The sequence below is a fragment of the Schistocerca cancellata genome, chromosome 2 (assembly GCF_023864275.1).
Source record: "Schistocerca cancellata isolate TAMUIC-IGC-003103 chromosome 2, iqSchCanc2.1, whole genome shotgun sequence".
In the NCBI taxonomy this organism is placed as follows: domain Eukaryota; kingdom Metazoa; phylum Arthropoda; class Insecta; order Orthoptera; family Acrididae; genus Schistocerca; species Schistocerca cancellata.
In genome coordinates, this window is record NC_064627.1 from 821,054,535 (window position 1) to 821,077,098 (window position 22,564).

General features: G+C 38.8%; 1 protein-coding gene across 2 annotated transcripts in view; it reads right to left on the reverse strand.

The window, feature by feature from the left end:
• LOC126162706 (TELO2-interacting protein 1 homolog) overlaps positions 1–22,564 on the reverse strand; it is a 151,801-nt gene that overhangs the window by 52,414 nt on the left and 76,823 nt on the right. For both annotated transcript variants that reach the window (XM_049919363.1, XM_049919364.1), the window contains exons 7-10: positions 20,349–20,557; positions 18,255–18,437; positions 10,789–10,983; positions 5,675–5,934 (exon numbers count right to left, since the gene is read on the reverse strand). In XM_049919363.1, coding sequence (XP_049775320.1) covers positions 5,675–5,934; positions 10,789–10,983; positions 18,255–18,437; positions 20,349–20,557 — 847 coding nt within the window. The remainder of the gene's footprint in view (positions 1–5,674; positions 5,935–10,788; positions 10,984–18,254; positions 18,438–20,348; positions 20,558–22,564) is intronic.

The window sequence follows — 22,564 nt, forward strand, 5'->3', positions numbered from 1 at the left end:
AAAATAAAAATGTTAAGCACCATATAAAACAGATTCGTGCCGATCTCCTGCAGCTCGTTAATTTATACTGTACATGTCACATGACAGAATGTATAAACTTGACTTTCTTGCACGTGAATGGGATCACACAGTTTTGTGTTTACCCACATGTCACTGTCATTGTAGCCCCATTGAATTAATTTGGGCAAAGGGTTTTAAGACTATGTGAGAGAAAAAAAAAGACATTCAAGATAACATACAGTGAATCGCTTGTGCATGAGGCAATAGACAATGAGGCAACAGACACCATCCCACCTGTAGCGTGGGCACAGGCTCTCTGGTATGCTGGAAGCTTCAGAAAGAAGAATTTGGCAGGGAAGTGATGATGGATGTAAGCCTTGAACCTATCATCATAAATTTAGAATCAGATTGTTCAGAAACATTCAAATAGGAGAGATGATGATATTATGATGTAGACTTTGGAACAAAGTAATAATATTTCTTAGTTTTAAAGACTCGTGGTTTAAAAATTGTTTTTGTCAACATATCAGTTGCATACATAATAATGAGAACTTCCTAGAATTTTTGATTGGGACTTTGTATCCTTGTAATTATGCAGAGTATAATGTTCAACATATTGCCCAAGGAGAAGTTAAGCTTCTCCTACCATGTTGTAAACCTTTGTCATTATCAGGGCATGAACTGAATAGGGCCCTAAAATGACAGTAACTGTTAATTGTCGAGACATCGGTGGTGAGTTATTCGCAGATTACGGTTAATTGTTTACTTGTTCAATGGATTATAAATGCAGTCTCTCACTTTAATATCTAACATGTTAGTTTACACTCATAATGCCATTAACAACGAAAAATACAACAACTTACTGACCATTTTTACAATAGTCTTTTCTACCACTAATTCTTTTTTACACGTAGTGATTACATTTAACTGTTGTCAAACACACACACACACACACACACACACACACACACACACACACACACACACACACCTTACACATCTTTAAAAATTCTATTGAGCAGAAGCAGTAGTCAAGCAAATATAATGATTTCGGTTTGTTCTTGAAGTTAATTTTGTTGTGTATTAAATTTTACTTATAATGCACTTCAAATCGCAATAAGTGGTAATTATTGCAAGCGGTTTAAATGTCGTTTTGAGAAAAAATGTACTTCATGTCTCCACAAAGTTGTGTCAGCTGTTCTTGCCTCCCGACATCACGCAGAATAAATCTGTGGAGCAATGGATGTGAAGTAATGGCATGAATTAATATATCTCTCATGACGATTGATCAAAATTGGTTTTAATATTTATTATTCCACTCATATATTTGAACGTACAATACAATGTACCATACGCAAACGAGCCTGACTGTTATCTGCAGCAATGCAATTTGGCAACATGGACTTTGTTTGCCCACTCTCTGCTGCCGCGCATTCGCAGTTCTCACCCCCCCCCCCCCCCCCCACGCTTTCTTTCTGCTCCGTCTCTATGCGCGGAAGTGCCATCCTAGGTGACACGGGCTTTAGTAGTCAGTTGCTTTCAATATGTGAAGAAATGATGTGAAGAAACTGAAGATGGTGGCAACCCCAAGACACAGGTAAACTGTAAATATGCAAACACTCTGAGAAATGCCACCAACAATTATCAACAAAAAAAGTAAAACAAAATCACAACAAGAAACTTGATTTCTCAAATCTTTATGGATTATTACAACTTTACAACTGCTGAGAGTTCTCTTTCAGCAGCAATTGCATTTTTTTTCCATAAATGAGAAAGATATGTAATTGACAGCACGAGACAATAAAACTAAGATGTATTAGGAAATACTTAAGAATTTGTTATGACACATACACTGCAGTCAAGATATTGGTTACAAAACTCAGTATTAAAACTCTACCCCTCTGTGTAAAACAAGCACTCCGAACAAGGTAAATAGCCTTTAAAAAAATAGCCTTCAAAATTCAGGTGCATCTTATACTCGAAATTAATACAAAAATGTCCAGTGTTTGAGTTCAAATTCCCACTAGTCTTAAAAATGGCCATATATTCGATACCGTGGGAAACCTCTCTCAATCTGGCAACATTGGATTTAACTCGCAGCAGCAGGGCACTGATGTGACGAACATAAGTTGTAGGGATTCACAAGCTTGCTAACACTGTCTTCCTCCTTCCACCTCCCATCACAAACCCGAACACTTTCTAGGCTCTGATGTGTAACTGCATCTATGATGCCAGTGAACTTGAAGTCAAAGTGATTTGTATTATTGGTGTAAAAGGTATTTGTATGAAGCAGGCTATAAATTGAAAGTAACAATTATATGCAGAGAACATGGAAACAGAGTAGCTGAGCAATATTTTGGCTCTCCACCAACAGAAAAAAACCATTTGTGATTGGTGGGCTAGTAAAAAACTGAAAAAAAGAGGAAGACTAAATGTGCAAATAGAGCATTGAATGTAAAATGGCCAAAACTAGAAGCTGATTCACAAGCTTGCTAACACTGTCTTCCTCCTTCCACCTCCCATCACAAACCCAAACACTTTCTAGGCTCTGATGTGTAACTGCATCTGCGATGCCAGTGAACTTGAAGTCAAAGTGATTTGTATTATTGGTGTAAAAGGTATTTGTATGAAGCAGGCTATAAATTGAAAGTAACAATTATATGCAGAGAACATGGAAACAGAGTAGCTGAGCAATATTTTGGCTCTCCACCAACAGAAAAAAACCATTTGTGATTGGTGGGCTAGTAAAGAACTGAAAAAAAAAGAGGAAGACTAAATGTGCAAATAGAGGACTGAATGTAAAATGGCCAAAACTAGAAGCTGATATATTGAAATGGATTCAAAGACACCCTCAAAACGGCACCAGAATTAAAACAAAAATGACTCAAATACACTGTGCTCTCACTGAAAGAATTTTGGCCCTCACTGATCAAGACTGCTAACCAATTGCCCGTAATCTAGCCTCTCACATCAAAGACACCAACCATTCCTTCACCATCCCTCCACCATCCCCACCCCTTTACCTCCTGGATCCCTATTCGTCACTGTTGACGCCACCTCCCTAAACACCAACATTCCTCATGCCCATTGTCCTACCGCTATTTAACACCATCTTTCCCTACATCCTTCAGACTTCAAACCCACTACCTAATTCCTCATGCACCTTACTAACTTTATCCTAACACACAACTAATTCTCATTTCAAGGGAAGGTATATAAACAAATCCACAGCACAGCCACCTTTCCCTACATCCTTCAGACTTTGAACTCACTACGTAATTCCGCATGCACCTTACTAATTTTATCCCCATCTGGGGCCAGGCCACATGTGAAAGCAGCCATGTCATTTACCAGCTCTGCTGCAATCACTGCACAGCTTTTTATATTTTTATGGCTACCAATCAGCGTCCACCAGGATGAATGGCCACCTCCAAAGAGTGGCCATGAGTAAAGTAGACCACCCTGTGGCACAACCTTCGGCTGAACATAGCACATTTGATTTCAATGGCTGCTTCACTATCCGAGCCATCTGGATACTTCCATCCACCACCAGCTTTTCTGAACTGTGCAGATGGGTGTCATTCTTATGACACATTCTCCGCTCCCATAATTATCCCAGCCCAAACCTATCGTAACATACTGTTCCCACACCCTCCTCCCAACAATTTCCATCCCCTCTTCCCTATCATCTTCTCCCCATTCTCATCTCCCCCCTGATTATTTCCAGCCCTCCACCAATGCATCTGCCCATCTTTTCCAGCTCCTCTCCTATTTTGCTCCTTTTTTCCCCACCTCCCTTTCTCACAACCTCCTTACACTGCACCTGTTGGCATTCTAGTCCCTGCACATTCCACCAGACAGTGTTTGTCTCTCTCCCCATCCATACACAACTATCCCTCCCTTCCCCATCTCCTCCAGATTGCTGCTTGTATCCACATGATAGCTGCATTCTACCCACATGATAACTGCATTCTGGCCCAAGATGCTGGAGTTGACAGTCATGCGTACGTGAGGTGTGCTTTCTTGTGTGTGTTCCTCTTTACTGAAGATGGCTGTGGCCGAAAGCTCTATGTAAGCGTCTTTTAATTGTGCCTGTTTGCAACGTAATGTGCCTTCTTTACAGTAAGAAGCAATATGTCTTTTCCTATGCTGTTAACTGTAAAAACAAGTTGACATGAAAAAATGCACTACTATATTATCCTTCCATGTTGTGCTGATGGTACTAAACTTACTCCAACGATCATTTTCAACACAATGGCGAAACATTCTGGAATACCATCAAGTGGTGGTGTTCATGTACATGACAAGGGTTGGATGGTTGAGTCTGGTATTAAATTATGGATTAACAGAGTGTGGGAGAGAATGGAAGGTGCTTTACTGAAGAAAAGTTCTCTTCTTGTGCTAGATTAGTTTAGTAGTCATTTGAAAAATTCTGTGAAGGAGAAATTGAGATAGGGAAATAAAGAACTTGCTGTTATGGCAGGAGCACTTACTTCACAATTGCAACCTCTTGATGTCTCAATAAATAACCATTTAAAGTGTGTATGAAAGAGGAATGGAACCAATGGATAATGGATGAAACCAAAAGTGAATTCACACCAAAGGGAGCTTTAAAAGGACTTACAATCGAACAAGTGTGTTAGTGGATAAAACAGTCTTGGTCTAGAGTGAAAGAAGACATTTTGTTAACTCTTACAAAAAATGTGGCGTAAGTAACACTCTCGATGGCAGTGAAGGGCATCTTATATATCAAATGGATGATGATGATGATGATGATGATGATGATGACGACGATGATGAGGTAGAAAAAAATTATAATTTTCAGGGATTTTGAAGGTCGGTTTAGTTTTATAAACTAAGATTTTTTTAAATCTGGGTTTGCAATCTAATAACAAAAATGGTAAAAATGTTAAACAGTAGGAAATCCTGGATGGAATGTAACAATATTATGAAAAGGGAAGTTGCTACTCACCAAATAGTAGAGACGCTGAGTCACAGATAGGCACAATAAAAAGACTGTCTCAAATATAGCTTTCAGCCAGTAAGGCCTTCATCAAAATTAGATGACAGACACACACATACACACTCACACAAACACAACTCACATATACATGATTGTAGTCTCAGGCAACTGATCCTAACCCAATGCTGCTTTCCTTTGTTACTATTTTCTAATGTATCACTATACTCAATGTTCATCTTTCTTTCTCTTCTATCCTGTATTTCTCTTGTCACCTTTCAGACCAGTGTGGCTTCAGTTGCCTGAGACTGCAGTCGTGTGTGAGTTGCATTTGTGTGAGTGTGTATGTGTGTGTCTGTCGTCTAATTTTGATGAAGGCCTTACTGGCCAAAAGCTATGTTTGAGACAGTCATTTTATTGTGCCTATCTGCGACTCAGCATCTCCACTATATGGTGAGTAGCAACTTTCCTTTTCATAATATTGGTAAAAATGTTATTTTTTAAAAAAGCTACTTAAAACTTAAGTTGTGACTTATGGTCCATAGTTTCTTATAGTCCCTAAAAAATGGTAACAAGTGCTATGACTGAGTACATGAATTACCTGGTTCTATGGAAAATCTTAGTAATACCTTACAACTGGGTTCGCTACTTCTATGCCTAGATTTCAATTTACACATATTTTATGACAAGGGACCACCTACTCACACCACTTACCTTGTGTGGGGAGCCAACTCGTTCCAGTGTAAGAAACAGTGTTCTCAATAGGTACTGAGGCACACTGTCTTCAGGCACCTTCTCATACATGATACCCACACCCTCAACAAGTATGCAAGCATGCATCAAGTTGGTTTGGGCTGCTCCCAAGGGAACAGACTTTGTTACAGACAGGGGGCGGTACCACACAGCTGGTTCCAGATAAATATCAAGGATGCTCCTCACTACTGGCCAAACTGATTGGTGTTCCTTGGACACCCCTGTGGAATAATGCATACTGATAAGCTATGAGAATTGGGCCGTAAGAGAAAATAAAATTGTTGTTACTCATTCACAGCTTTGCACAAGGTTCCACTTAAAACTGAAGTGTTATATATCTTCTATGAGGTTTTAAAGCTAAGTGGAAATAAATTACAGCTTAACACAATTAGGTAACATGTTATTCTCAGGATTTGCTTCACTTAAATGGGACCCATTGAGGCATAATGCTGTCCTTTGCCTAGTGTACATCAAGCAGGAAAAAACTTAGCTTATATGAATTATTACTTCTGTACCTCACTTAAAAGTTGAATTTTGTTTTTGTTGTCTTCAGTATGAAGGCTGTAGATAGCTCTCCACAGTAATATATTCTTAGCGTAACTACAGCACCCTACAGCCATTTGGAGCAGTTTTGGACTCCAACAATATTTATCCACCGCAATTCTCTCCATTACTAGGGCCACGAAAATAATCATTTTACTTTGTGACGAAATTCAGTGTTGTTTCAGGCCAAATTCAGGATTGTTTCCTTGCCAGTATTGGTGTTGTTTCCTAGCCAGAATCAGTGTTGTTTTTCTTGCCAAAATTGGTGTTGTTTCTGTCAAGTTTAATGCTGTTTTCTGCCAAATTTGGCATTGTTTCTTGCCAAAATGTGTGTTGTTTTTGCATAATTTTGTGTTCCTTTGGCAAATGAAACACAGAGTTTGGCAAAATTCGGTGTTGTCTTTTAACCAAATTTGGTGTTTTTTGACCAATTCAATGTTGTCTTTCAAACAAATCCAGTCTGTCCGTTTCTTTAACCAAATTCAGTGTTGGTAGTTTTTTGCCAGTTTCGATGGAGTTTTTGCCAAATACAGTGATCCTTTTTGTCAAATTTAGAAGCCCTTTTCGTCAAATTTTTGCCAAATTCCTGCCATTAAGCAGGAAATGAAACACAAATCCCCAGCCTTAAGGAGATCAGATGCCAAAAAGCACTTTAACATTCAATAACTATCAGTTACTAATATCAGTAAATTGCCATCCTCGTTTTTATAACCAATACATCGTAAAAGTCGCCGATTTCACGCTATTTCACTAAAAATTGCTAATTTCATGTTATTGCTTTTGCAAAATTTTCCTGTCCCTACCCATTACCTAATGCAACTATTCATCGGTGTCTCCAGATGTGTCTTATCAATCTACCACTTCTTTTAGTCAATGTGTGCCATTGATTACTTTTTTTCGCAATTCAGTTTGGCACCTCTTCACTAGTTACTTGATCTACCTATTGACAATCTTCTGTAGCACAAAATTTCAAAAGCTTCTATTCTCATATTTCCTGTACTGTTAACTATCATTTGTCTTCTGTACAATGCTACACTCCAGACAAATATTTCAAAAAACACTTCATAACACTTAAATTTGTTTTCGGCATTAACATATTTCAATTTTCCAGGAAAGCTTTTCTTGCTATTGCAAGTCGACATTTTATAGACAAGGTCTGTTCAAAAAATTCCTGACCATTCATAATTTCGCACCAATGGTCTGTTGGAACGAAGTGCAGTTGGCATCCCTGCAAACTCCTGTGTTTAATGTGTAACTGACAGAAATTCTACTGTTGTACATCTTTTAGTTATTATTCATTGATGTATTGAGTAGAACGTTGTGTCGTACAGTTTGCGAATTTCACGATGCCAGAGTTAGAGGAGCAATGCATCTGCATTAAATTTTGTGCGAAAGTCCAGAAAACCCTCACATGGATACACTAAATGATGCAGGAAGCCTACAATGAGCGCTTAAGCCATATTTGGTGTTATGAATGGTTCACATGGTTTAAAAATGGCCGGACGGAAGTTAAAGATGACCTTCATTCAGGACACCCTTCGACGTCTACCGACGATGTTCACGCCAGGAACGTCAACAAAATTGTGTGTGCCAACTAAAGACTGACTGTCCGAGAGATTGCAGAAGAATGTAACATTTCAGTTGGTTCGTGTCATGAAATCCTGACACAGCATCTTGGAATACATCATGTTCCCGCCAAGTTTGTCCCACGGCTCATAAGTCAATACCAGGAAGACCTTCTCCTTGCAATCTGTGAAGAGCTTTCAGATCACACAAATGAGACAAGACGTTCCTTAAGAGAATCATAACTGGTGATGAGACATCAGTTTATGGTTATAATGTTGAGACCAATGTTCAGTCTTCACAACTGGCCAGGAAAGGTTCTCCACGACCAAGAATGGCTCGTCAGGTCAGGTCAAATGTTAAAGCCATGCTGATAGTTTTCTTTGACATTGAAGGATTAGTTCATCACAAATTCATGCCACAGCGACAAACTGTTAATCGATGATGCTATCAGGACGTGTCGCAATGCCTGTGAGAAAATGTGCGAAGGATACAGTCTGAAATGCGGTGAGACAATTCATGGCTCTTGCATCACGAAAACACACCCACACATTCATTCTTGTTGGTGCATGACAACTGCACAAAAAATGAAATCACTGTGTCCCTCATCCTCTAAACTCTCCAGACCTGGCCACTGCAGACTCTTTTTTTTTTTTCCAAAGTTGTTAACCTCATTGAAAGCATGAAGATATGGAACAATAGATGAGATAAGAGAAAATTCACAGATGGCGCTTCGCGCGATACAGCATTCCATGCTGAGCACAGCTTTTTCGTCGCTGTACTGCTCGCCAAATGCTGCTACCTGTGATGAGAGACAACATTCTGGTTGCTATGAAAAACTTAGCATCCAATTTTAAGAAACCTATTTGGTGAAAAAATTTGATTTTTGCGCATTTTACAGTCTGGTATCTTTGTTCAATGAAAGACTACATTTATTCTCATGATTTGTAATAGTTAATACACTGCATCAAATAAAGTAATCCACTGCATGAAATTTTAAAGAGTTTGCAGAAGTAAAAGCACATAGCATAAATTTTGCATATTGTTGATTTTTAGTTGATACAATTTTGTGTACGAAATTTAGATAAGATATCAAAATTTAGTTTAAAATTGAGGGCAGAACAATCTCTCATTTCATTCATAAGTTATTGATTTTTATATCCTTTTTACAAATGATCGAAGATATCAAAGCAAGATTTTTTGCAAATGATAGCATGCAAAATAGCACAATGCTGTATGAATAAATAAAATTTTTTAATTCAGCAAAATATGGAAGTAGGTTGCCCAAAGCAGAAAGAGGTCAGCAGAATGGGACATGTAAACACATCAATAGCACTTAAGGAAAATTCAAGGGTTGTGTTTAAACAAGTCCTTAGCACTGGGCAAGCAGTGGAGGAGGATGAGTTAACTCATCCAAAGCAGCCAAAGGATTAAAATTTAAAAGTAAGGTATGTGCACACAGGAAACATGTTTCTGAGGTAGTAATGACCTGGAACTTACAACTGGATACTGGAGACACCAATTCAAATTTCTCCATATTGCACGTACTTGTTTAACAGATAACAACAGCTAATACTGGAATATGTCTTAGCCATATGTCTTAGGATGGGAATTTTCATTGTTGAGTATTTTTTCTGATTTTAGACTTTCTTGCCACATGATGGTTTTGAAATATTCTCAGCTATTCAGACAGGCGATCCAAGTCATTTGATATTTAGGCAAGTTGATTTGTTATGATTTTCTGGCATTCCTGATGACTATCTTCTGCAGGAAGATGGCATACAGCAGAAGATAATCAGCCCTCAGTATCACCTGGAGATGAAGACAAGTCAGCTTGTTGAAATACGGCACCATTTGGACAATGCTACCTGGCTGAATAGCTGAGCACATTTCATCAGACGATCATGTTTCAAAATGAGTATTACTGTTGTTGTACAAAGCATCAGCCCACTAAGACAGGATGTATGATCTCAAAACCAATCAGCGAAAGTTCAGAATCTCTTCAAGATTGGGCACCAGATTAAATTACCTATTTTGCACACAAAATATGTACAACCACATTGAACATAATCAATTTTGATGTTAAGTAACTAAGTCAAATTCTAGCAGGTCACTCCAAGAAATTAATGCTATGTACTTTAACATTGTTTTCAAGCAATGACAATGTTAAAGAAGCTGCTGAGTCCTTTCCAAGCAGATTTATCCACAGTACTTAAAATATTTCTTCCAAATTTGTTGTTTACAAATTTACAGTAGATACAAAGAGACTATGTTTTTCTATTCTTTGGTAGAGGCACTCCCTAATGACACCCATGGTTAATAAGGAGAGCAAATTTAGGATGAATTGTGAAATACACAACCATAGTATCAAAAGTAACATTACTTTCCTTATACACAATGCATCACTACCTGGGGATTCGGAATGGAGTTTTGTGCTTTGGTGTGAAATTCTGTAACAGACTACCAATATACATCAAATAGGAAATTGAAAATAACATGATAACTGAAAAAAGCTTCTACAGTTTATCACAATATTCTGAAACAGGGATGGAAATTCTGAATAACTTAAATTTTTATTAAATAGATCTTGATTTTCTTCAGTGACAGATAGCTGATAGTGGACTGTGTACAGTTACATAAACACAATGTTTGAGAGATATTAGACAAAAACAACACCTGAATGGTGTAAGAGGAGGAGCAGTTGCTTTTTAAAAGTAGTTTTTTTCTTTTATAGTGATCCAAATGTAATTGTTATGACCATCAGTGTGATCAGATTAGCAGTAGTCAATTTGTTATAAATATAATCTACAGAAGTAGCCTCTAGTGATCAGACACCCAAAATTAACACAATTTCTCAGTTTTAAAAATAGTTTGAACTAACTTCAGAAACACAAAGTCAAATCAGATAAAAACTTAAAAAAGACAACAACACAATGGAAAGAAAAAGTTGTTAACTATAGAAAACATACCTGCAATTACCATATTTAAGATCAAAGCAGCTTCTGTTTTCTCAAAGACCAGTTGCAGCAATGTGTCAGCTACTGTATCCAAATGTCCACAACTTCCAAGGAGCTTGCAAACCTTTTCCAGAGCAGCAACAACAGAAGGTGCAAACAGATGACGCATACTTCGCCATGGGACCCTTGTAATGGGAGCGTCATCATCTGCAGGTAATCATTAATGGATCAACGTACAAGGTTCTTTCTATCATACACATTTTAGATTAAACAACAGCATCATTGGGGTAAGTGTGGTAGACAAATAATATATACAGAATGTAAGACAGGAGCAGAATGATGTACTGCATGCTGTCATTAAATGGTTGTTTGCTATATTTTCACATCAGACTAATGATAAAGGAAAAACAAATTTCAAAGGATTATAATTTGTTTGTGAAGTTTCTTTAATCAAAATTGCTTTTCCCCAAATCTGTTCCACAGCATAGCTAACACAAATTTATTAGATGTAGTCATGTTCCTCACATGCTGTCTGTGTTTGTGATGTCTTCCTGTGATTGGCATATGTAAACTTGCACTTTGCAGAGTTTAGGCAAACCAGAGTACTCTGTTACATACTGTCACACTGTTTATCATAGTTCCTTGTCATATATATTTAATAAACATTTAGTGAGGGGCATTACCAACATACGTCTTTACTGCTCACAATTGTAGTAATGGTCAAGCGAAAACTGTTTCTACTTTACTTTGAATGTATTTAACGTCAGTATGCATTTCAAGTAAGAATTCATGAAACTTCCCCGGCAGATTAAAACTGTGAGCAGACTGGGACTTGATCCTGGGACTTTTGCCTTCTGCGGGCAAGTACTCTACTGACTGAACTATGCAAGTACAACCCATGAACCGCCCTCACAGCTTTACTCCCACTAGTATCTTATCTCCTACCTTCCAACTCAACACACTCCACTGCAAACTGAAAATTCATTCTGGATGAAGGCACATGGAAAGAGTACTGTGGTTTCATCAGTTACTTTTTAAGCCAAGTCATTTATACACAGCAGAAATAGGACACATCTCAGAACTGACCCCTGTGGGACTTTGTACTTGACTTTTTTTGCTCAATGCTGTAAAAACCAGAAATTCTCGATGTTTCACTGCCTTCGTAAGGGAGTTAGAATGAAAGACAATGTCATAGCCAATAACATCAAAGGTTTTACTAAGATCAAGAAATATATTAGATAAATACACTGAAGAACCAAAGAAACAGGTACACCTGCCTCATATGGTGTAAGGCTCAAGTGAGCACACAGAAGTGCTTCAACACAACATGGCATGGACTCGACTAATGTCTGAAGTAGTGGTGGATGGAACTGACACCATGAATCCTGCAGGGCTGTTCATAATCAGTAAGAGTACAAGGGGGTGGGGATCTCTTCTGAACAGCACATTGCAAGGCATCCCAGATACGTTCAATAATGTTCATGTCTGGGGAGTTTGGTGGCCAGTGGAAGTGTTTAAACTCAGAAGAGTGTTCCTGGAGCCACTCTGTAGCAACTCTGGACGTGCAGGCTGTTGCACTGTCCTGCTGGAATTGCCCAAGTCCGTCAGAATGCACAATGGACATGAATGGATGCAAGTGATCAGACATGTTGCTTACGTACATGTCACCTATCGGAGTCATATCTAGATGTATCAGGGGTTCCATATCACTCCAACTGCACATGCCACACACCATTACAGAGCCTCCACCAGCTTCAACAGCCCCTGCTGACATGCAGGGTTCACGGATTTATGAGATTGTCTCCATACTCATACACATCCACATCCATCTGCTCAATACAATTTCAAATGAGTCTCATCCAACCAGGAAACGTTTCCAGTCATCAACACTCCAATGACGGTGATGACAGGCCCAGCAAGGCATAAAGCTTTGTGTCATCAACATCTACATCCATACTCCGCAAGCCACCTGACGGTGTGTGGCAGGTCATGCAGTCATCAAGGGTATATGAGTGGGCCTTCAGTTATGGGCAGTCAGATACGGCCCATATCGATGATGTTTCATTGAATGCTTCACATGCTGACACTTGTAGATGGCAAAGCATTGAAATCTGCAACAATTTGCAGAAAGATTGCACTTCTGTCATATTTGGCTCCCGTTCTTGCAGGATCTTTTTCCAGTAGCAGTGATGTCAAGAGATTTGACCAGAGTTCTGATATTCACAGTACACTTGTGAAATGGTCATGCAGGAAAATCCCCACTTCATCGCTACCTTGGAGATGCTGTGTCCCATCGCTCATGCGCCAACTATAACACCACATTCAAACTCACTTAAATCTTGATAACCTGCCATTGTAGCAGCAGTAACCAATCTAACAACTGTAGGGTTGGGTTGTTTGGGGGGAAGAGACCAAACAGCGAGGTCATCGGTCTCATCGGATTAGGGAAGGAAGCCGGCCAAGCCCTTTCAAAGGAACCATTCCGGCATTTGCCTGGAGCGATTTAGGGAAATCACGGAAAACCTAAATCAGGATGGCTGGACGCGGGATTGAACCGTCATCCTCTGGAATGCAAATCTAACAACTGTGCCAGACACTTGTCCTATATAGGCATTGCCGACCGTAGAGCCATATTCTGACTGTTTACATATGTCTGTATTTGAATACGCATCCCTATACCAGTTTCTTTGGCACTTCAGTGTATGTTTATCAGCTACTGCCGTCAGTATCTCATTTAAAAAGTCCAAAATTTCTGATTTATTTGATTTTCCAGCTCTGAATTCCTACTGAGAGTCATTTATCAGCATTCATTTTCTTAATAAAGCTATTAAATCTTCTAAAGAGCATTTTTTCCATAATTCTGCTGCAGCCTGACAAAACTGATACTGGCATGTAGTTAGCAATTTCACATTTGGTACCCTTCTTATGCAGAGGTGTTATTTTTGCCATTTGAAGTCTATTTGAAAAAACACCACTCTCGAACAATTAGTTTACAATGTCCACTTGTGGTTGTACAATAAATGCTGCAGTAGCTTTGATGATAGCATCAGGTATCTCATGAGCATCCAGGAATATTTATTACATGTTGTTGTTGTGGTCTTCAGTCCTGAGACTGGTTTGATGCAGCTCTCCATGCTACTCTATCCTGTGCAAGCTTCTTCATCTCCCAGTACCTACTGCAACCTACATCCTTCTGAATCTGCTTAGTGTATTGATCTCTTGGTCTCCCTCTACGATTTTTACCCTCCACGCTGCCCTCCAATGCTAAATTTGTGATCCCTCGATGCCTCAGAACATGTCCTACCAACCGATCCCTTCTTCTAGTCAAGTTGTGCCACAAATTCCTCTTCTCCCCAGTCCTATTCAATACCTCCTCATTAGTTACGTGATATACCCACCTTATCTTCAGCATTCTTCTGTAGCACCACATTTCGAAAGCTTCTATTCTCTTCTTGTCCAAACTAGTTATCGTCCATGTCTCACTTCCATACATGGCTACACTCCATACAAATACTTTCAGAAACGACTTCCTGACACCTAAATCTATATTCGATGTTAACAAATTTCTCTTCTTGAGAAACGCTTTCCTTGCCATTGCCAGTCTACATTTTATATCCTCTCTACTTCGACCATCATCGGTTATTTTACTCCCTAAATAGCAAAACTCCTTTACTACTTTAAGTGTATCATTTCCTAATCTAATTCCCTCAGCATCACCCGACTTAATTTGACTACATTCCATTATCCTCGTTTTGCTTTTGTTGATGTTCATCTTATATCCTCCTTTCAAGACACTGTCCATTCCGTTCAACTGCTCTTCCAAGTCCTTTGCTGTCTCTGACAGAATTACAATGTCATCGGCGTACCTCAAAGAGTTTACTTCTTCTCCATGAATTTTAATACCTACTCCGAATTTTTCTTTTTTTCCCTTTACTGCTTGCTCAATATACAGATTGAATAACATTGGGGAGAGGCTACAACCCTGTCTCACTCCTTTCCCAACCACTGCTTCCCTTTCATGCCCCTCGACTCTTATAACTGCCATCTGGTTTCTGTACAAATTGTAAATAGCCTTTCGCTCCCTGTATTTTACCCCTGCCACCTTCAGAATTTGAAAGAGAGTATTCCAGTCAACATTGTCACAAGCTTTCTCTAAGTCTACAAATGCTAGAAACGTAGGTTTGCCTTTTCTTAATCTTTCTTCCAAGATAAGTCGTAAGGTCAGTATTGCCTCACGTGTTCCAACATTTCTATGGAATCCAAACTGATCTTCCCCGAGGTCGGCTTCTACCAGTTTTTCCATTCGTCTGTAAAGAATTCGCGTTAGTATTTTGCAGCTGTGACTTATTAAACTGATAGTTCGGTAACTTTCACATCTGTCAACACCTGCTTTCTTTGGGATTGGAATTATTATATTCTTCTTAAAGTCTGAGGGTATTTCGCCTGTCTCATACATCGTGCTCACCAGATGGTAGAGTTTTGTCATGACTGGCTCTCCTGAGGCCATCAGTAGTTCTAATGGAATGTTGTCTACTCCCGGGGCCTTGTTTCGACTCAGGTCTTTCAGTGCTCTGTCAAACTCTTCACGCATTATCTTATCTCCCATTTCATCTTCATCTACATCCTCTTCCATTTCCATAATATTGTCCTCAAGTACATCGCCCTTGTATAAACCCTCTATATACTCCTTCCACCTTTCTGCTTTCCCTTCTTTGCTTAGAACTGGGTTGCCATCTGAGCTCTTGATATTCATACAAGTGGTTCTCTTCTCTCCAAAGGTCTCTTTAATTTTCCTGTAGGCAGTATCTATCTTACCCCTAGTGAGACAAGCCTCTACATCCTTACATTTGTCCTCTAGCCATCCCTGCTTAGCCATTTTGCACTTCCTGTTGATTTCATTTTTGAGACATTTGTATTCCTTTTTGCCTGCTTCATTTACTGCATTTTTATATTTTCTCCTTTCATCAATTAAATTCAATATTTCTTCTGTTACCCAAGGATTTCTATTAGCCCTCGTCTTTTTATCTACTTGATCGTCTGCTGCCTTCACCACTTCATCCCTCAGAGCTACCCATTCTTCTTCTACTGTATTTCTTTCCCCCATTCCTGTCAATTGTTCCCTAATTCTCTCCCTGAAACTCTCTACAACCTCTGGTTCTTTCAGTTTGTCCAGGTCCCATCTCCTTAAATTCCCACCTTTTTGCAGTTTCTTCAGTTTCAATCTGCAGTTCATAACCAATAGATTGTGGTCAGAATCTACATCTGCCCCAGGAAATGTCTTACAATTTAAAACCTGGCTCCTAAATCTCTGTCTTACCATTATATAATCTATCTGAAACCTGTCAGTATCTCCAGGCTTCTTCCATGTATACAGCCTCCTTTCATGATTCTTGAACCAAGTGTTAGCTATGATTAAGTTATGCTCTGTGCAAAATTCTACAAGGCGGCTTCCTCTTTCATTCCTTCCCCCCAATCCATATTCACCTACTATGTTTCCTTCTCTCCCTTTTCCTACTGACGAATTCCAGTCACCCATCACTATTAAATTTTCGTCTCCCTTCACTACCCGAATAATTTCTTTTATCTCGTCATACATTTCATCTATTTCTTCATCATCTGCAGAGCTAGTTGGCATATAAACTTGTACTACTGTAGTAGGCATGGGCTTTGTGTCTATCTTGGCCACAATAATGCGTTCACTATGCTGTTTGTAGTAGCTAACCCGCACTCCTATTTTTTTATTCATTATTAAACCTACTCCTGCATTACCCCTATTTGATTTTGTATTTATAACCCTGTAATCACCTGACCAAAAGTCTTGTTCCTCCTCCCACCGAACTTCACTAATTCCCACTATATCTAACTTCAACCTATCCATCTCCCTTTTTAAATTTTCTAACCTACCTGCCCGATTAAGGGATCTGACATTCCACGCTCCGATCCGCAGAACGCCAGTTTTCTTTCTCCTGATAACGACGTCCTCTTGAGTAGTCCCCGCCCGGAGATCCGAATGGGGGACTATTTTACCTCCGGAATATTTTACCCAAGAGGACGCCATCATCATTTAATCATACAGTAGAGCTGCATGTCCTCGGGAAAAATTACGGCTGTAGTTTCCCCTTGCTTTCAGCCGTTCGCAGTACCAGCACAGCAAGGCCATTTTGGTTAATGTTACAAGGCCAGATCAGTCAATCATCCAGACTGTTGCCCCTGCAACTACTGAAAAGGCTGCTGCCCCTCTTCAGGAACCACATGTTTGTCTGGCCTCTCAACAGATACCCCTCCGTTGTGGTTGCACCTACGGTACGGCCATCTGTATCGCTGAGGCACGCAAGCCTCCCCACCAACGGCAAGGTCCATGGTTCATGGGGGGGATTTATTACATATACCATTTATAATTTTTCATAGCTTTTTAGGTATTGCTGCAAACATGAACAATGTCTTTGAATGATTTTTTTATGTAACTGTACTCTCATGCTGTAGGGATGCTTACCATGACATCATCTGCTGTACTATTTTTGAGAAATAACAGTTGAAAGCACTAGCTTCATGTCTGTAGTTTATCGTTATTCTTGATTAGTACTACAGCACTGTGATTTAATGACCTTCAGCTACATAATTTGAAATAACTTGTGTTCATACTCATTTGTATCTTTAGAAGTAGGTAACGAAAGCAGTACTAGTATTTTGCTTTGAGAACTTATACACACTCGTCTTATTTTGATGTGATATGTTTATCCCTTATGTGATACATTTGTTTGTTTTTTGACAGAGTTAAATGTAGTTGTTATCTAAGGACAGCTGTTATTAAAAAATTGCTTAAATCTGACCATAAACTTATATTTCACACTGGCATCATTACAGCAGTATACTTAATTACCGTTTGCTCAACTCCAGAGAAAAGTACTGAAATTCCTTACAGTATTCATTATTTCATGAAATTTTGAACCTATTATTCATTGTAAAAATCTGAACATAGTGATCACTGGAACCTGTGTAACAACTGTAACAAACCTATAATACTGTCTTTAAATTTCCTGGCTTTCAGGAAAACAGTAATGAAGTCCCTACATATGCTTACATTTTGTTTGAGAGTTTATTTCTTCTGAAAGTTCCCCCAGATGGTGACAAAAAAAAGTTTTTTGTATCCATCTGGTGACCTGTATATGCAAACAATAATTCTATTTTGCATTGATAATTCAACTATAGTAAATCCTATAACTTTTTCATTTTGCAAATTATTACAATTAGTTAAAATATAGTGCGAACAATGAAAAGTCTCTCGTATTTTTCAACTGCCCTTTTAGAATATAGAACAATTTAATCAAGAACAACCCCAGGCTCAAAATATTTTTGGAAATTGGGAGCCTGAAGACTTTATTAATGTAAGGAATATAGGATGATATATGTTAAAAACAGATATCTGCTAAGAACTGAAAATGCAAGTGTGTGGTCACTAACATGAGACTTGTTATTACCTCTAAGACCACAGTCCTCCAGTAACGAGATCCCTGAAGTGTCCAACTCAGCAGCATCCAGCAACACATCAACTAATTTGCGACAATGTACAGGTGACTGTGACAAGCGCAACAAATGAGCAGGAGCCAGCAATCGCAGATAACCTTTCAACTGATGCAAGGCAGACAGTTGTTGTTCTTCATCTACAAAAAACATAGCAAGTAGTTACAACTTTTAAACAGTTATTAAACAAGACACAAAGGGATTATGGATATTAGTTGCCAGTGGGCATTGATTTATATCAATGGGACAAGTTGAAAATTTGTGCTGGACCAGGATTCAAACCCGGGTCTCCTGCTTACAAGGCAGATGCGCTGACCACTATGGCATCCAGACACAGTTGTCACCACAACAACATGGCCTACCCTAGCAACCCTTCCTGTCAGATCCAAATTCTCGACTTACACCAGAAACTACTCATTAGTCTCATTACTTGTAGCGTCTCACCAATTCCTGTAGGAGTTCAAGGCTGGTGTGCATCTGCACTGAAGGGATCACTGACCATCAGACACCACACACATACAGGATAGGGCAAACAAAGGTGGCCCAGAAAACAGAGTTCCAGGGTACAAAGTAACACAGCACAGGAAAGGAAATACAGTACTAACCTGACCATAGCAGGTGTTGATAGTGACCACCATTCATCTCTTGGCACTTTTGGGCCCTGGTTAGCAAGTTATTGAAGGTGGATTGAAGCTCATCTCCTGGAATTGCTTCACTCTGATCTGAAAGCTGTAGTTCTTGAAGGCTACAAGGGTTGTTCTGATACACCTTAGACTTGTAGGCTTCCCATACAAAGTAATCACACACTGACGGAGCAGCCAGCTAGGGCTGCAACCAGACTGACCTCTGCAGGTAACTGTGTCAGGTGTGAAGATTGTGTAAACATGCTCCAAGGTTCAGCCAGCTGTATCAGCAGTTGCTCCATCTTGTTGGGTGTGCTTATATGCATACTTTCATGACTAATCGCATCCACTCATCTGGACCACTTTTTTTGCCCCACCTTGTACATAATTATTATATAGCATGTAATTAGGAGGAAAAATGGAATAAAATGCTCCAGCAAGTAACAATTCCACATCATTGTTTGTGAGCTAAGAATCATATCACTGAACAAATAACCACCTGGATATAAGCTGTTTATTCATGTAACTTAGGACAAGAATCATCATAGTATGTCTGGACCTGACATAATAAATGACTTTAAAATCCCAAACTTACCAAAACACACATTAAACTGCAACAAAACTACCATTCACACTGACTGTACATCATGTTATCATTTCCTGCCACTCCAAAAAAGAAGATTGCTGGTGTGTACACATTTTTTCATAAGAATTTGAATCTTGTGTAGTTTTCCTTAGCACTCCAACTTATCTCTCTCTCTCTCTCTCTCTTTTTAATTGTAATTTTTTATGCGGCAATAAACCAAACCTGCCCCCCCCCCCCCACACACACACACATACACACACACAAACAAAAATTTAAAAAAATTCTACGGAGGAATCATGGGAACAATATTTTCATATCAATTGTTTTGCATCAAGCACACTATATCAATACTGATAGCTGCTGTGAAGTATTACAAAAAATGCTGGTAGTGGGTCTAAATGTACACTGTTTACAAATTTAGTGCACTGAACATTTAATTTCTGGATGACACTCAGAAAAACTAAACTTCGTTTGTCAGGACAATGCACAATTTGTTACAGGATTATTTCAAAACCCCCATTTCAGACCTGATCATTCTGAGACTGACAGGCAGGATAATCTTGGGGTTATATACAGGCTGACAAATCCATTTGCAGAAAAATACTTTGCCAACTACTCATCAAAATACTAAAGTTTGAAAATGGAACTATGACCTAACTGAACATACAAAAACACACTGTCTAATTTACATATTTCTTGTTACAAGCCTTATACATCACTTATGCATACAGTTAATATTTTTGGCTCATAAATGATTCAATTTAGATTATTAGGAATATCACACTGATATAAAAAATTCAAATAAAGCAACAACAAAGAACTCCACTGTGAGGAGAACTTACCTTGTCGGCAGTGAAGCAGCTCTGGGAGGGCCTCTACGAGTGAGTGCAACCTATTTTCTACAACAGTGATCAATGATCCCCCATCTGATGACAGTCTTTCAGAGAAATTAGATACAGCAGTTGTTGCACATTTAGACACTAGCGCATCAGAATCTTCTGAGAGTACCACAACAGTGTCTATCAGGCTTGGTATAGCACCGGACAAAATTCTAAACAAGAAAAACACTTCAATCATAAAAATTATCAAATTGTCCATATTACAGATAAATATGATTCTATTTTGTGCCACATAAGAGCTGATGGTAACAAGAAGTAAACATGTCACAAACATTAGTTGTCTCCATGTACAGAGGAAAGACAATATGCAGCTTGTCTATGAATAGTAAACACCATTTGCCACATAACATAGTAACTTCATCCTAGGAGACAGCTTGCTGCTCTTTGGACCATGCTTCCCGATATGCTGCCTACCTTCAAGTTTCAGAGCTTCCACAGAAACAAATGAAAAAAAGGATTTTCCAGCAACACGTAATGTGATACAACCCCTATTGTGTCCAGCATACAAGTACACAAGAACACATCCTTGTTCGTATACATGCTGTTATTTGCTGTAGACTGTGATTCTACAGTGTCACTGAGTTGGATTTTTCTTGAACTTAGGATAATAAAATGGACTTTTATCCCTTCACTGGCAACCCGTGCTTTTGTATCTGTGCCTGAATGTATCTTGCAATGTACCTGTTTATAAGGGCATAGCAGTTTTGTCTTATCTGTCTGTTTCCACCCAGATCTGGTCTCTGTATTTGTGTTTAACTCACAGGGTGTATACGGGGACAAGGAAAAAAAATTCCCGGATTATTCCCGGATTTCTCCCGGATATTCCGTTTAAAAAATACGCTTTTTCCCGGGCGAAAATACACTTTTTCTGTGCTAAGTGACAGTAGATTTTCCCTCGGAAGTGTAAAACTTATCAATTCTTTGAATGGTTAACGTTTTATACAATCGCGTAGAACTTCCCGAAGAAAAAAAAAAAAAAAAAAAAAAAAGACGGGCAGACAAGTTTTGGAGAGACTTAAAAAAAAAAAAAAAAAAAAAAAAAAAAAAAAAAAAAAAAAAAAAAAGAAAGTAAAAAAAGGAGAGAAGTGTTGGAAAGACCTTTGATTTGCAGCAACATATACGTTGCATATTTTCGTATTACGAAAGTATAAATTCGAATTGCACCAAACACAGCGCGTTAGTTTGCGGAGCGTTGAAACCGAGGTTGCGATGTCCTTTTGTAAGCGAGTCATTTCTCAAGCCACGAGATCTCGTCAGCCGATGACAGCAGCTATTCAGAGCATAGGACACGTGTTATAGTCAGCCAATAGCAAGATCACTGGTTAAATAGCGCGAACACGCAAGAGGAAAACTTAACGGTTTACATTAATGTACACAGTGCCGTATATCTACGAGAAAAGCTAAGCTTTCACATATAATATTAGTCTCTAAGATTAACACGCTACAACAGAAGCTTAGCTTTCACATGTAATATTGATCTTTTTTGTGTGTGTTATACTTTAACATACATCACACATATGTGCCAGTAAATTTAATATTATGACATACATGTCTCGGCTCGAAATTCTTGTTAGTGGCTGGTCCTCAAACTGTTCAGTATCGAACGCTCTGTGGTTTAGATATCCATCCCACTTTCTCACACGTAACATAATTCATCTTGCGTAAAAAGAAATTTACTTTGAAAGTAACGCTTTTCTAACCACCGTTCGCAATACTATCCGAAGACTGTTAGAAATAGGTTCGATTTACCAGTTTCCAGAGAGCGCCAGAAAACAGGCATTATTGTGCGTGTGCAACTGCAGTGGTGTAGGAAACCCGTATGTTCATGTTTATAAAGCACTGAAAGAGCTTACATTACACCATAAAAGAAACAGGGCATCAGAGGGTACTCCAAAGAGCATCGGAATTTCGTAAACCATACTAAAATGCATAATTCGGCTTGAAGTGCGAATTGGCTTTTTCCAGATTCACAATGAAGTATGTCCCATCTGATATTAAGCTTTTCAGTGTGGTTTTTGGGATGTAAATTTTCTTGGAGTACCAGTACTCTACGATCTCATTTTTGGTTCTTTATTATGGAATAATGCCATATATGGCAGAAGATGATAACGTGCACTTGAAATTCAGCGAAAAGTTGGAACTAGCCAATACTGTAGAAT